General features: G+C 34.4%; 1 protein-coding gene across 4 annotated transcripts in view; it reads right to left on the reverse strand.

The window, feature by feature from the left end:
* eml5 (EMAP like 5) overlaps nucleotides 1–15,970 on the reverse strand; it is a 253,615-nt gene that overhangs the window by 72,179 nt on the left and 165,466 nt on the right. For all 4 annotated transcript variants that reach the window (XM_051919880.1, XM_051919879.1, XM_051919882.1 and 1 more), the window contains exons 20-24: nucleotides 9,757–9,884; nucleotides 9,150–9,291; nucleotides 7,047–7,199; nucleotides 4,609–4,740; nucleotides 2,610–2,698 (exon numbers count right to left, since the gene is read on the reverse strand). In XM_051919880.1, the coding sequence (XP_051775840.1) occupies nucleotides 2,610–2,698; nucleotides 4,609–4,740; nucleotides 7,047–7,199; nucleotides 9,150–9,291; nucleotides 9,757–9,884 (644 nt within the window). The remainder of the gene's footprint in view (nucleotides 1–2,609; nucleotides 2,699–4,608; nucleotides 4,741–7,046; nucleotides 7,200–9,149; nucleotides 9,292–9,756; nucleotides 9,885–15,970) is intronic.

Below are 15,970 nucleotides of genomic sequence, written 5' to 3' on the forward strand. Positions count from 1 at the left end.
CCAGACTGAAACGCCGGCCGTCCATCACAGTGGATACATGTCTCTACTCAAGGTTTGTATTGTGGCTCTGTTAACTTTAAGTCCTATCACTAGGAAAATAAATTTTGTTGTTTAACCATAAGTAATGCACTGGGTTTCATGTATGTTGAATAGTTTCATACTAGTTATTTTCTTTAAGTTTAACCGAATCTGTTTCTTTATAAGTATTTATTAAGTATATCATACCCATAAAATATTTCCACACGCGGTCATTAGTGTTATGTGAAGGTAATGCGACTTATGTCCTGTTTTTGTTAAAGGAGTATCTTGGAGTTTAAGGACAGGCTCTTACTGATAAGACAATTAATGATCTCTGTAAGCAATAAAGTTGATAATATGTTTGCTAACTTAGGGTCCCAAAAATCTTTGTATAAACTAAGCAGTTTTGGATTGATTTATGGCACGGTAAGAGTAAGGGGAAAGATTTTCAAGTTATACACTGTAAAGTGCACACTGTGTTAATTGGATATTCAGGACTTGAATGTGAAAATTCCGGATCAGCATTAATGCTAATAAATTAAAATATTTTGGCATATTTTTCTTCCACAAACAGCGGCTAGCAGAAACCACAGAATGTAAATGACCCACGAACACCTGAATTCTTCAGTTGAATGGTCCCCAGAATCAGTTCTGGCGGCTCACTGCCAAAGCTGTTTCAAACAACATCTTAATCTGAGCCAGTTTGTGCTTTTAATTGACATCTTTGGCTGATTGGCTGGTTTCCTCCAATCACATTTTAGAAGTAATCTGCAACAGTTTACTTTTCTGAGTAAAGTACTGAATACCTGCTGTACATTTAATACAGCCGTGAATCTTTTATTATTTTCCTTTCTAACATTTGTGTTAGGATTTTTAAACTATTCTACTTTTATAAGGAAAACTCACAGGTGTGATGGACACTAAATGAGTCAACTTTTTATTGCCATCTTTTGTCTGTTTGTTTTTAATTCATGCAATTGAAGAGAAAATAATAAGAATCAAAATAAGTAAATTAGAACAGCTCAAGACAAGAAGATGATAGTCCATCATACAACAAAAGAGGACAGCCACAAACTACTATAATATTTTTTTAGTTTCAAAATGCAGTTTGTTTTTAACTCTACAGACAAGGATCAGATGGAAGATCCTCCCACTCATCTATTTTCAAACTCTCTTAATTCATAATAAAAGTGTTGGCCTCTCATAAAAATGAAAACTTCACTTAACAATAAGAATTGCCTCTTAAGACAGAAATTAATCGAAAACAAAGGCCATATATGCAGTGGTATACTGCAAGTAAACAGTTAAAACCATTTCAGACAAACACATACAAGTTTACTTCTTAAGTGATTTTTAAGTTTGTTTAAATTAAAAGAAGAAATGCTGGTTAGAAATTATTTAAAACCGGAGTATTATATGTATTATACACAGTTCTCTTTTAGCTGTGCACCAAACTGACCACATGCTGAACAACAGGAAGAGTTTTGTTTGTGTGCACCGCACCTGTAATGGACACTGACAAGGGTCTGACTAACTACCAGCTGTCTGCATTCTCATCTGGAATGCCACATTTACCACAATAGTGATTTCTGGGATGTTATATCTGATTAATAGAATGAAGTGCATACATCTATTACAAGATCTAAAAAAAAACACATTAAACTTTAAATTATTACTCTCAAAGTTATATTTTAGTGTTAAAAAGGCAGTGTTTACTATATACATTGTGTTCTAAAGCCACCCAGTAATAATTCCGTAAAATAAACTCACATTACCTCTGAAAGTGCACAACATAAAAATAAATTCAACTGAGATGACATAAATATTTTGTAATGTAGCAGATCACAGCCTTTAAAAGCATATCCTAGTCCTTTTCTCAAAGATCCCAGCATCATTATTTATTACAGGATGTTTTGGTATCACACTATATGTGTATTCAACCTGTAAATTAACTAAGTTAAAATATGTACAGTACTTTATGTGAAATTATACAAGTCTGTTTTTTATTTAAATGCTGTAATTAATTAATGTTGATTCCCACTGATGACTTCATTCATGTGGCAATCAAATAAAGAACTACAAGGCAGACTACGTCTAATACCAGTAAGCAAACAGAGTCACCAAAAGTTTAAAATCTCTTGACTACAATAGTAATGAAAGAAAACTACTTCCTAGTTTTTAAGACAACTTTTTACTTTATAGTAGCTCTCTTGAAACATCAGACGCAGTGTATCTGCAGCACTATTTTCTGTCTGGTGCAAAGAGGGTAATCTTCAGGCCAAAAAGACTGCACAGTACAGACACGGTCTAAGTCACACCCGGCGGTAGTACTTGCTGCACATAAGGCTGTACAGCATACAGATAAGTTGTCAAGGTGAAGTAAAGCTTGTCTATATACACAATTTTTTTGTAAAATACACTGAGAACACAATCACTGAATATTTACTGAGAAACACAAAACACAGATTAACATAATGCATAAAGAATCCAAGATAGTGATGTCTTTTGAAAATCTCTAATGTCTTTTTAAATAATGTCTTTCCCCAAACCACAAAAAAACTAGACAAAGGAAAAGTACAGTGCAACCTTACCTCTGTTGCAGGTATAATTTGTTGCTTTCCACGAGGAGCTTCAAAGAATAACTGTTCTTTAGCACCAGTATTAATCTGTAACAGTTTCCCTATGATGAAAAAGCACACACTGCTTTAAAATATTTCAAAACTAAAATCATTCTAGAAAAATACAAAAACGTTCAGCTTGAAGAATCCTGAATATCATCTACGTTAATACAATTAAGACTTAATGCGTAATTAATGTGGGATGCACATCACTGTTCTATTTTTCAGTATAAAGAATAGAATGTACATTTTTTTGTCAAACAAAAGCTTTTCAAGTTTTAAGTTTAATAATTCAACTTTTCACCCTCAGTTGTGCTGCAAAATGTAATTGCTGCAATTTCAGGAATACTCATTTACAGTATGTTTAGGCCACAGTTTCCATTTTTTCTGTCACGTCATTACTAACACAATCAAATGAACAATACATAGTTGCCTGCACCTTGTGAATGAGAACTTTAATCTTAGACATTGCTCAGTTTGTTTGGATCCCCTTTAGACCACTGAAGCTCAATTGAGTCACTAGAACAATGCACAGGCATATTTTTGTCATGTATGGTGGCTTTGGACCAGAGTTTTAAGTTATTTAAATAGAAAAGGGCAAATGCAAGTTGTTTTGAATCCTATAATCATGTATAGTCATTTGCTCTTTAATGAAGACTGTGGTATTACCAATATAAGCCTATCTAAGGATCTACCAAAAAGATTAGTAGCGCTGCTGCCTTGCAGTTAGGAGACCTGGGTTTGCTTCCCGGGTCCTCCCTGCATGGAGTTTGCATGTTCTCCCCGTGTTTGCGTGGGTTTCCTCCAGGTGCTCTGGTTTCCTCCCACAGTCCAAAGACATGCAGGTTAGGTGCACTGGAGATCCTAAATTGTCCCTAGTGTGTGCTTGGTGTGTGTGTGTGTTTGCGTGTGCCCTGCGGTGGGCTGGCGCCCTGCCCAGGGTTTGTTTCCTGCCTTGCACCCTGTGTTGGCTGGGATTGGCTCCAGCAGATCCTTGTGACCCTGTAGTTAGGATATAGCAGGTTGGATAATGGATGGGTGGATGCATTAATCTTATCATAATGATTGATATTAGTAAGGATGAAATCAGTCAGATATCTATGGGATCTCTTTATAGTGACTAGAAACTTAAGTCATTTATTCTTTTTTTATATTTTGTTTTTATGCTTTTAAAAGCAGTCCCATCTTCATCCATAGATTTATTTGGTTTAACAGCAGCAGGTCTTGCTTTGCACCGACCAGCCAGCAACATTACCAGTGCCACAAGTGCCAGACAATTTTGCTGACTCCCTGTTGTTTGCCACATGGACTCGTTCTGAAGATCCAGTACAGTTTACTGTATATGTTTAAATAATTAAAAAATAGGCTTTATTTTAATAATAAATTGTATATGTTCAACACTAATGATTTACTAAAAGTCTTCGGGTGAAACAAAATCTTCATTCATTTTTTTATTAAACAACATTTAAAAAGGTTCAGAGTCTACACAATCCCACGAATTATAGAATCTGGTCAATTCCTCGACCCTCAGCACAAACACCTGGAAATGTTTTGTGTTATTCTTAGTTTTCAGAAAATTAACTGTACACAGGACAGAATTTCCATATACAGTACAGTAATTCACATTTAGAGTTAAGATACAATTATACAAACATTTCATTTAAATTTCTGTATTTCTTTTGTTTATGTGCTTATTTACAATTTCTACTGTATATTTCTCACAGATTCTCCTACCAGTGGCTACCACTGCTATCAGCTGTTTAGTGAAAACATACAAAAGCAAGTGAGCTTAAATATTTAAGGATATTATTATCCTTATGGAGTATAATGTTAATTAACATCATTTATAATGACTGATAACTGACATAATACTTCAGAGCTGTAAGCCACATGCAGTTCATTTATATCCTACTTAAACAACAAAGCTCTTCCATTTGTAGTTAATGCTTTAGAAAGTCATATTGCACTGTACCTCTCCTGTCCCAGTCCATATGGGTTATGTAGCTCTGAGACCCTCTACACACTCCAACTCTCTTGCTACTCATGACATTATAAATATCAGCAAAGCCATCACAGGAGGCAACCACCAGATATTTACCAGCACCTAATAAGTATATGAAAGAATTGTGGTTATCAATGTGAAAACAAATACACATAAAGACGTTTTGCAACATTGCACTAGTCCCACTACTTCATTTTGGGACAAAAGACATTGAGTCAGTGATCATGAAAGATTATTTCACAGTAGGACAGTAATAAATAAAACGTGTCATATGGCCTTTACACTGATATTTTTGATTTCAAGGCCACTGATCCTCTATAACAGAGAAAAAATAAGTTACAAGCCATACGTGATACTGCAAATACTGTTATTTATTGATGTGCAAATTAAGGCCAGGAAGCGGTATCAATTAAAATGAAAAACACTTAAAGTTTATTCTAATAGAATTCATCCATTCATACTTGACACCTCTTAAACCATCATTTGCAGGGAAATGGGTATTAGAACACTGGTATCAGTAGCAGTAGTAGCAGAAGACATACTAACAGCATTTACAGGCACACACAAAGTGTGTTACTCATAAAATGTAATGCATAAACAGTGATGAAGAACTGCACATCTGACTACCTAGCATTTGCTATTAAAAACTAATCCCATATGTGAATCTGACCAGAGCCAAATGTAATCGTTTTCTTGTGATTCATAAACACATTTGGTCTTTCATGTGCTGTGAAGTAAATAACATCCATCTCCTTTTAACATCATCAACCTTTGCCCCCAATGATTCTTAGTATGAACACTAGCCGCTGTGCTACCTGACTATACTTTTTCAACATATCTACTGTATATCAAAAAGCTCAATTAAAACTAAGCTCACACTTTATTAATGGGTATCTGATACTGGACGGCACACAGCACACTCTTTTCTGCTTGGCTGTGTGTGATTGAGCCCTGCGAAGGAGTGGTAAAACTGGTTTGTGGGCTTCTTATCTTACACCCATTGCTTTGGAATAATGTATTGTGTTAGGTTGCTTATTACACGAGAGGGCGCCTGGCCGATTCCGGAGCCATGGACTGTAGCACTTCCGCCACACCAGGAAGTGGTGCAGGAAGATCATCAAGGAGCACCAGGAGCACATACGGGTACAAGATAAAAGGGGCCGCATCACTCCATTCTGGGAACCAGAGTCGGGAAGTGGAGTACAGAGCTTGCAAAGGGAGGAGTAGAGGCAGTAGGAGAAGAGAAAGAAAATAAAGAAGAAAATGACTGAGTTATTGTTGGTGACTGGAGCACTGGGTAAGGTGCTGTGCTAGGAAAGAGAACAAGAACTAAAAAGAGTGAGTTTTGTAAGTGTGCCTCTTGTGTCTGTCTGTGTCGAGCTGGGTGGCTGGCACACCCCTTACAGGTGCCACAATTATATATATATATATATATATATATATATATATATATATTTGTGAGCACCCTTGGATAGATATTATCCAGTACTGATGATTTATTTAATTTTAGCCCTTTTAATCCTGGTAGCATTTCTCTTTTCATAAATACCTGTATAATATTTGATCAATTTTCCCTATAATACTCTGCAGTTTCCAGCTAAATAATTAAGAAAACTTTGAATAACACTTGCTATTTTCTTTTTATGTTTTATTTCCCCTTTACAGTTTTAACATATCCTAATACACATCACATCCTCAATCTTTTTCTGCTAAAATACTAAACGCACCTCTCCCCATTGATCTGCATATTTCTGGAGCTGAATTTAACTTCTCTAATTTTGGGTATCCAATAGGATTTTATGCTTTATTAAATACTGGATATTCATCTCTTTTTAATTTCTCATATGCTTTTAAAAATCATACTAAATGATAATTCTATACTATTTCGATATAGGTGCTAGGTAATTGTTAAAAATGAAATTCCAGCTTTAGTAGAGTTGTGCCCATAACACACTTTTGTTTAAAATTTCACATCAACAACCCTGACTTTATGCTGAACATTGGAAGTTCAATTAAAAAAGGAACGTTTAAAGAAGATGACATCCTAGGCAGTAAAATCTGAACTTGTTCCCTTTTCGTCACATTCTTTTTGTAATTTTTCTAAAAGGTTTTGAGATTAGGGTTCAATAGTTTTGTATAAATGAACACATCCACTTTGTCACCCCACCTCCCTGTGTTACAACAAAATTACACAATGCAGTCCATTCTCTTCAGCCTCAGTAAAGAAACAGGTTGTGCTAATTAGAGGTCCAATTGATCAGCCCTGGTGACTGACACTGATGCACCTGCTGCTGCAGTAAACAGCAGTGTTTAAATAGCTAAATGAAATGCGTGCCTTCCATCAGTCTTGTATTTAACAATTTACAAACATTATCATCAAGGCACATTGTGATTGTAAGCTTACAAACCTGGTGAAAAGCGAATGTCTGAAATTACATCTTTTCGGTGATGAAATGAGACCAGGTCTTCAAGTGTGTCTGCATTTACTATAATGAAGCTTCCATCATTGAGCCCCACAGCCAGAGCTTTGCCATCTGGAGAAAAACTGCAACACCTGCCCCCTGTGAAGAAAAGCTACTGTTACAGTAACATCCTCAATCAATCATTCATTGTTTTATACAGCTGGCACCACCACTAAGTGTTTTGGAAAGCAAAAAGGAATACAAAACAATTTAAACTGTTTTCTTATATACTATATAATTATAAATAGCATTAACCAATTAAAATATAACAGAGTATCTCGCATGACATTCCTTTATTCATTGTGTAGGAATCACATGTTTAAAAAGAGTATGAGAAATTTGACAAACGAGAGGAGACCATTCAGTCCATTCAGCCTGTTTGTTTAGCTAATCGCTAAGCTGTCCCAACTTGGCTTTTTCTGTCAATTTACCATTTAACTCCATTTATGTATGTGTGTGTGCAATGTATACAGTATACATAGTACAATGAGGAGCTGTACAGGTAACCAGTTTACTGCACTACAGCTTAGCTTTTCAAAATGGCTTACAGTGATCTGTTTGTGGGAGAGTTGTGACTGCCTTTAAATATTTTCTCCATATTTCTCATTCTTTTGACCTGTCTATGTATAAGAAAACTAGCATATTTATAAAAACTCAAATACAAAAAGCACGAACAGTGCCTACTGCTTGCACGCTGTACTATAATTTACATACAGTATAAAACTGCATATGTGTCCTCTGGTGTATGCAACAAGCTGCTGGAAATGTTCTACCAGTCCATTGAAGCCAGTGTGGTGTTCTACACTGCATTCTCCTGGGTAAGCAACTTGAGCTCAAATGAAGAACAATACCTGAACAAGTTTATCAGGAAAGCCTGCTCCATCACAGGGCGAGCCCTGGACACACTGGAAGTTGTTGTGGAAAAGAAGAAGATGGCAAAATTGAATGCCATCATGAAAAATTTCCTTTATCCCCTCCAGGAGGCGCTGTCTTAGAGCACTTTTAGCCACAGGCTCATTCCACCAAGGTGTGCTAAGAAGCATCTCTGGGGGTCTTTTCTGCCCACTGCTGTCAGGCAATTCAATGCTTTCTCTCAATGTACTGTTTAAATTCATTTTGAAATTTCTACACAGTATATATTAATTTATTTATAAATTGATTGATTGATTGGCTGTATCCTTGTTTTTTATGTTTCTCCTGTTGTATGCATCTGATTTTCCCTTCAGGATTAATAAAGTTTATCTAATCTAATCTATTATAAATATACAAAGTCTTTTCTATACTTTTGGAAATAATCTTCTGGTATGATGATATTCTCACATCTAAATGATGATTGACAATATTTTTCCAAAACAAAGGGAGGCTCTTTAATCCATTATTATAATTCACTTAATTATGTAACTTAACCTTTCTGTACTTACAGAAATTCTGACATTAGACAGTATAGGCTATAAAATGCAGGCTCAGCATGTGCTTGATTTCCAAGTTGGTAAGAAAATTGAAACACCTTATTTTTTATAAATAAATAAATTTTTCACCTGCTATTCTACCTCTTATTTATTTGCATATGTATTATGAACACATTACAACAATAGTATGTTTTCACAGCTCTCAGGTACAAAGTTTATTTGAACAACAGCTGTTTTAGGCTAAAAGCAGAATAGTGACACCGTGTGTTTTGGTGTATGGCAATTCATATTTTATGTTAATACAAAGGACCCATGTAACTATGCTACACTATGGCCTACATAAAATTAACAGAATTTAGAAAGAAGCTCTAGCCTATACTGAAAGTGTCAATCATCTAAGAGATAAGTGTTAAGTGTTTCATATACTTCAAATTAATCCAAATGAAGTACTTCTGAATGCTGAAACACATTTTCTATGTTTAAAAACAAATCCATACGTTTGGTAAAGTATCTTGCTGCCAGAAATACAATAAAATGCAACTTAAAGATGTAAACATTTCATAAACATGCTGGATACATTCCTGTACACACACACACATACACTTTTTGAATAATAAGTAAATTGCACTTTAAACTATACCTTTCTTGAGCTTTCGAACGGCCAGCATACAGTGGCTTGGAGAAAGATCCCAGATTCGAAGAGTTTTATCGTCACTGACAGTGGCACAGATTGGCAAATGAGGATGAGTGGCCAAACCCCACACCTCTCCTTCCATGTGACCCTGTGAAAAATTAAAAGCACACCTGTTCACTGAGAGATGTATAAAATTAATTTAACAAAACAAATTGAAATTTGATTCTGAAATAAAAGAATAAAACAAACTTGTAGAAAATGATGCAAGAGGTTTTATAAACTATCTTGCATTTCTAATGTTTTTAAGTATAAGACATTTCATGGATTATACCAGGTTTACTGAAAATCTGCACATTTAAAAAGCACATGTCAAAAGCACAGACTATAGTTTGAATTTGAATACATTTAAAGAATCGGAAGTACAGTATAGGGAAGTAGTCGCCTAGCAGTACAGGACAGAGCAGTCCTCTAGGCAAGTAAACATTAAAGTCACTCCTATTTGAAAAGGAACTGACAAGCTACATCAGGCTGTTCTTGTGTGCTAATGTAGATACCTCCTTGACCAGCAGATCTCAGGTAACAACAGACGATAAGACACAAGAAAAAGGTTTACCTGAACGAGTAAAGTTATTGGTCCACTTTTGTCCACCTCTAGAATTTCTCCATTTTTAGTTCCAACTAAAATATGGCCATGACCCAATGATATGGCACGGATTGAAGGATTATCTTCAAGCAGCAACCCTAGAAAAGAATGTATTTCTGCTTTATGGACGGTATTTGCTGTTTAAGGTATGGTAAGAAAATGGTTTCTTTTTTTTTAATTTATTCAATGTATGTACTGGGTTATGGGACATTTCCCAGTAACCTTGCTTGTTAAAACTGCCTAAGCTGGCTCTTTTTGATAATGAGAAGCAACACTTCTGCTGAATGTTCCTCTCCTTATCATGAAGACAGCCAACCATTCCTTCACTTTTGTCTATGCATGCTCATAATCTCATACTTTCAGTGACTATACAGACCTCAGACCGTAGATGATAATGGGAAAGCTACTCAACTAGTACTACAAATATTTCTGAAAGTTTAGTTCTAGATTTACTGCCATATAAAATATAAAGTCTCCAAATATGTTGCTGCTCCAGTAATTCATCAGTTAATCTCAAGATTATCTCTGTCTTTACTTGTGAACAAGGCCAATTCTTTACTTAAACACGCTATGTGAATTTGGGCTCAAGCAGAACTTACATTTAACACTTTTTGAAAGTGGCATTCATATTAACCTATATTAACCTATTTTTAATAATTGTGTACTTAATATTGAAGGACATCCTATTTTTTTCCCTGTATGGTCTAATGCAGGTATTCTTTTTTTTATATTTCATTGGCCATAATTCTTTTCAATTACTCTATGAAGAATTTTCCATTCCGAAATCTTCCTTTTCTTCTGCCTTCAGGTAAGACCTGCTGTTAGAGTACAAGACATTGCTCAGTCAGCTCCTAATTAAGTTCATCCTTGTGCTTAACTCTCACTCCAGACCAGTTTCTTAATTTTATGCCATGCTGTGTGGTGCTACATTATCTATTCAAGGAGTCTGGCAAGGGGATTTGTTCTCTGAATTAGAAATACTGTATGTAGAGATACCAACCTCCTCTAGAAACACAAATTATCAGTATGTGCAATTTAGATTTGTTCACCATACATATTTTATGCAGCAAAAACATTTTGTATGGGTGGGACCTGACATTTTAGAATGTAGTTTTTGTCAGCTGAGTGGCCTGGTACCTTTATGCATGACTTTGTCGGAATTATGGAATCTTGTTGCCAATACCCTAGAAACTGGGAGGCTTTAAAGGAATACTCCACCCTATAATGATATTCTTTTTACATGTGATTGACCTCATGTAGCTTGTAATGATGGCCAAGAAAATTTTTATTGCATGTAGTTGTAGAACAAAAATAAAAGTTTCTGATAGAAAATGTCTACAGTAAACAATGCTGAACAATCCAAACCATATCAAATGTTGATGAAAAAATCTTGTGTAACTTGTCACATAATCCACATGTAAAGTCATTTAGTCATAAATTCACAAGATCCCCAATATATGAATTATTACTAAAATATTGTTAAATACGTCACTTCCGTAAAACACTCTCAGAAACTAATATGGGACTCACTCAGAAGCAAACATAACCATGAGAGTATAAAATTTTCTTGTCCAGTTTGGCGGTGGGGGAATTTATGACCTGTCTAATATCTGTAATTTTATAATATATTTAATAATATGATTTTCCTAATATTTCTGCTTTGGGATTTTTTTCTTCTCTTTTATTTATATATAATTGTATTTTTGTCATATTGTGCTGCACTTTATCTTAATGTTAATTTGAATTTCAATAAATAATTGATCACAAAAAAAGTACTCTTCCACTGGAGGCAACTACTCCACACTAGCTCAAATAAAGCAAGTCATTCCATTCTGGGAAAGGATTTTCACCCAAGACTTGGAGGTAATAATTTTAATCACAATGTTAATATAAATGGGGCTGAAGTAGTCTGTTCGTGACTGCAAAGTAAGAACTGACCCTACAATGGGAGCAGGTCCATCATAGAGTACACTCACTTATAGTGGGCCGGTTTAGAGAGTAAAATACATGTTTGTGGAATGTTGGATAGAAAACTGAGCAGATGCAGAAAGAGCTTGCAGAGTACACATGGAATTGTAGTCCATCACTGGGGAGTTGTGAGGCGGTAGCACTAGCCACTGAGGCACTTGGTCACTCATTTTATATACTTCTGAATAATTTCATGGGATAAGCACTTTTTAAAAGCAATATACATAATCACTCATGCCAGGAGCCACTCTGTTGAAAAAGTGTAATGGAAATCTTTCAGGTTATTTGTTTTTTCTCAACAATGTAATGATTTTATTATGTGTTTATACATGTAATGTAACATGCCAAAACAAATAAATATTAAACAGGCATAATTTCATATTTGCATGTCTGACCAATATGCAACACATAGTCACTCTCTAATATAACATTACATTCTCAAACCTGTTTAAACCAGTTTGGAGTCATGGGGGCTAAATGCACATTTCTACATTAATGATTAATTTCTTTAGTTATTTACTGCCCTTTCTACACTTACAATTTATATTATGTGTATTTACTACACATTTCCAATTCATTGTTTAAATTTTTCACACAAAATTTTAAATGTAGTTTGAAATTCTCAATAAACAAAGCAACATGCTGCCTTTGTGTGCAGTGGCTGGGAATATTAAGCTAAAATACATGTTAAAACTTAAAGCTTCTGATTTATCATAATAACAGCAGTTTTTATAATGTCTCTATTTTGTGTTACTGCTTAGAAAAAAAAAACTCCATGTCAGAAGGACATGAATCCTTGAGCTGCATGTTGTCCTTCTCTGCTTCCAAGAAAGGCGTGTATTGAATGTTAATCACCTCCACCCGGCCTTAAAGATACTTAATATGAATGATTGCCTTTAAGATTTTTATTACACCATTACCTTAATGTGTACAATATATATTACATCAATCTGAAAGACAGCTGATGATTTTACATGAATCTTATTAGAATACGAGGATTTTATAGCTGAAGTCTAAAGTGCTGCAAACATTGTACAGTGACATTCTCCCTTTTCAGGTACTCCTTTAGATCTTCTGCCTTTCTCAATAGTGTTTTTGATTTACACAATAGTGGCAATTGTTTACATACATACAATGATAATATAATGGTCTAAATTAAATGTAGGATGCATACTCATTTGTTATTTTGCAGTCATTATGCAACTGAATGTTTACAATTATTAGTGTATGTGTTATATGCAAAATGAGTTTACCTTAATGTTGTAATGTATGCTTGACAAACATTTAACGTGTAAGCTACACCTCACATTTATGTAATTAACAGAGTATGCTCAAATATAAATTATTACAGTGTATGCTACTACATATGGTGGAAAAAGTAAGTACAATATTTTTGTATGTATTGCTTGGGCCAACAATATAACCAAGAGTCCTAAAGCTGAAATGTGTATCCTTTCAGTTGGGGTTTCAGCATACAGAATCCCGTTGTTTTAATTTGTGGTTTAATTTTCATCTTCTACTTCTTCTGAATGCTCTCTTCATTTATGCTTTTGGAGACACAAATTCTAAACATCCATATTAATTGACACCAAGCTGTGAAAGCACTGGATTTTAAATAGCAAGCCAATTATTATGCCTGAGATATGTTTTTTTCATATCAGTGAAATGTACTGAATTATGTTCTGGATAATATGAGTCTTCATGTGACTGTGCCTTCTTCGTACATTTTGTTTTTAACTTGCTGCTGTATGTTCTTTCTCCTCATTGCAGTTCTTTTAATTGAGTTTTGTCCACTGCATTGTATGTCACGCAATAATGTGATTAGTGCACTATTATGTTAAAAATCTTTATGACAAAAAACATATCTTATTAAGCCAGACTGGGTAAATAGATTATTGTATGCAGCATTGAGGTCAAAATGGGTACTCTCACTATATAATTTACTATAAAGTGCTAAATTTTATAACGCAATTTCACCTGGCAAATTCATACTGTTTATACCATGTTTGTGAAGAAATAACTTCAACTTGAAAATGCTAAACTTATCCTTTAACCACCTACTTTTGAATGCATTTTGACATATTCTCAAATGCAGACAAAAGTGTGATATACCAAAATTAATAAATGTAGTGAACTGCAATAGTAAAATCTTTTATGAAATAGTGTCACTCCACAAACATTTTGAGCACTGTTTATATCTGTTTGGTCTAGAACACTGTTGAACTATTTTCAACCTGATAATGTTTGCTTATTTGTATTTAATTGCCCATGAATGTCTTAATTTTATTATTAAACTAGCAGCAGCACAAAGTGTTGCACAAGTAAGTAATTTTAAGCTCTGGTCCTTCTGGCTGCTAGTCTGGCTTCAGTCTGTTCTGGTGTTATACTTGCTCTGGTCCTCAGTGACCCCGGTGAGCCACCAGATGGCACTGTCCTTAAAACTCACTGAAATAAAAAGAAAAAAAAATCAAAGGATGCCCCATGTTTAAAATTTTTGTTCCAAAGTAGTCTATGTCTCTTTTTGACAAAGTGGAATATGTGTGAAAAAAATTGTTGAGATTGGACCAAGGGTGTGGAATTATATAAAGAACAAACAATGGCAAATGTATGGTACTAGTAAGCGCGATAGAAGACAAGAGGCTCTCTGTCTCCTCTGACCTGTTGCAGTGTGTTCAGTTATGATTTTTTAACACACTTACAAATTGTTAGAATCAATTCTGTGGAATACACTTCATGCTACTAGAGTCCATACAAGTAATAACTTAATCTAAGATTTTAAGAACATGGGACTATTAATTATTATTAATTGTTTTCATCCTTTCTTCCTTTTCTGAGACCTTCTGGAGCTATACTTTGATAACTCATGCATTAAACATAGGCTGTGATTTTGAGACAGGTATAGTTAGAATAGTATTTGTAGAGAAGTGCAAAACATGTCAGTATGTTACAGTAAACATTGTTTCCTGATATTTGCATTAAATGCCTCATTAGTAGGATTAGGCTGGAGATAAAATCATAATGAAAAATTAAATTGTGTATCTGGGTTTAAGCTGGATTGCCTGATGCTTTCACAGTTGTATTGCAGTCTGTAGATATTTGTTAATGTGGTACCATAATTTCAGATTTCACGTTTGTCCTCGTCTTTCCTTCAGTGCATGGAGATCTCCTAGTTTAGTTTGAAATACAAGCCTAAAGAGTAAACTGACAATGTTTTTCACTTGGTAACAGTCAAAGGAACAATTTTCATTTTAGATTTTTTTTTCATCTTTGCTAAGAGTGAATAGTTTTCACTTGGTATCAAGACAAATCTGAATTTTCTACTTTAACTATGAGAAGACATTACTATTCTTTAAATCTGACTTGGCCAACATTTAGAACTTCCTAATTGTGGTGTTAAAAAATAAACACTTACAATTTTGGAAATTATATTTGCCTGGAAATTACTTATTCACCTTACATTTATTTTCTATAGGTAAATTGTTCATTTATGGCTCAACCCACATGAGTCACAATGAAACGTGCTTCCCTCTTTGTAGTTTTGTGTTTGTTTTGTTTCAGGCATAAAGTTAAACACCTATTTAGATGCACCTATTGTATACACAAAACATTTTTCATATATTACTAGCAGGCACTACATCTCACTCATTTTTAAAGTGAGTATATTTGAAAATCAAATCAATCATGAAAATCTTTTGAAATTTAATGACACAATTGTTAAACCATAGTCATTCTGATGTGGTTTCCAATGCTAAATACAAAATAAATACTTAAGATGAAATAAAAACAAGACTAATACCGCCTATTTGTGAAACTGCTATTTAGTGCCTTTGTATTTCCAATAATTTATTTGACTAAATTAATCAAAATGAACACAGAGTACTATGGGTTTATACTGTCTTCTATGTGAAACAAACAGAATAAGACATGTTCAATTAATGTTTATCTCTAAATATTTTATATGCACCCTGTTTATCACCTCATACAAAAATAACGATGTAGGGAGTTGTTATAAGATACTATTCTCAAACCGTTTTAATCCAATCAGTGCCACTGAGGGCAGGGACCACAGCATCATCAAGCACAATACAAGAAGCAGCCATCATGTTACCTCAATTATTATTATTTAATATAGAGTAGATGTAGTATTGAACATATGCCTTGTTCCAGATGACATTGCAATTTCTTTCTAACCCAGATCCATTTTCTGTACACATTT

The sequence above is a fragment of the Erpetoichthys calabaricus genome, chromosome 16 (assembly GCF_900747795.2).
Source record: "Erpetoichthys calabaricus chromosome 16, fErpCal1.3, whole genome shotgun sequence".
Lineage (NCBI taxonomy): Eukaryota > Metazoa > Chordata > Cladistia > Polypteriformes > Polypteridae > Erpetoichthys > Erpetoichthys calabaricus.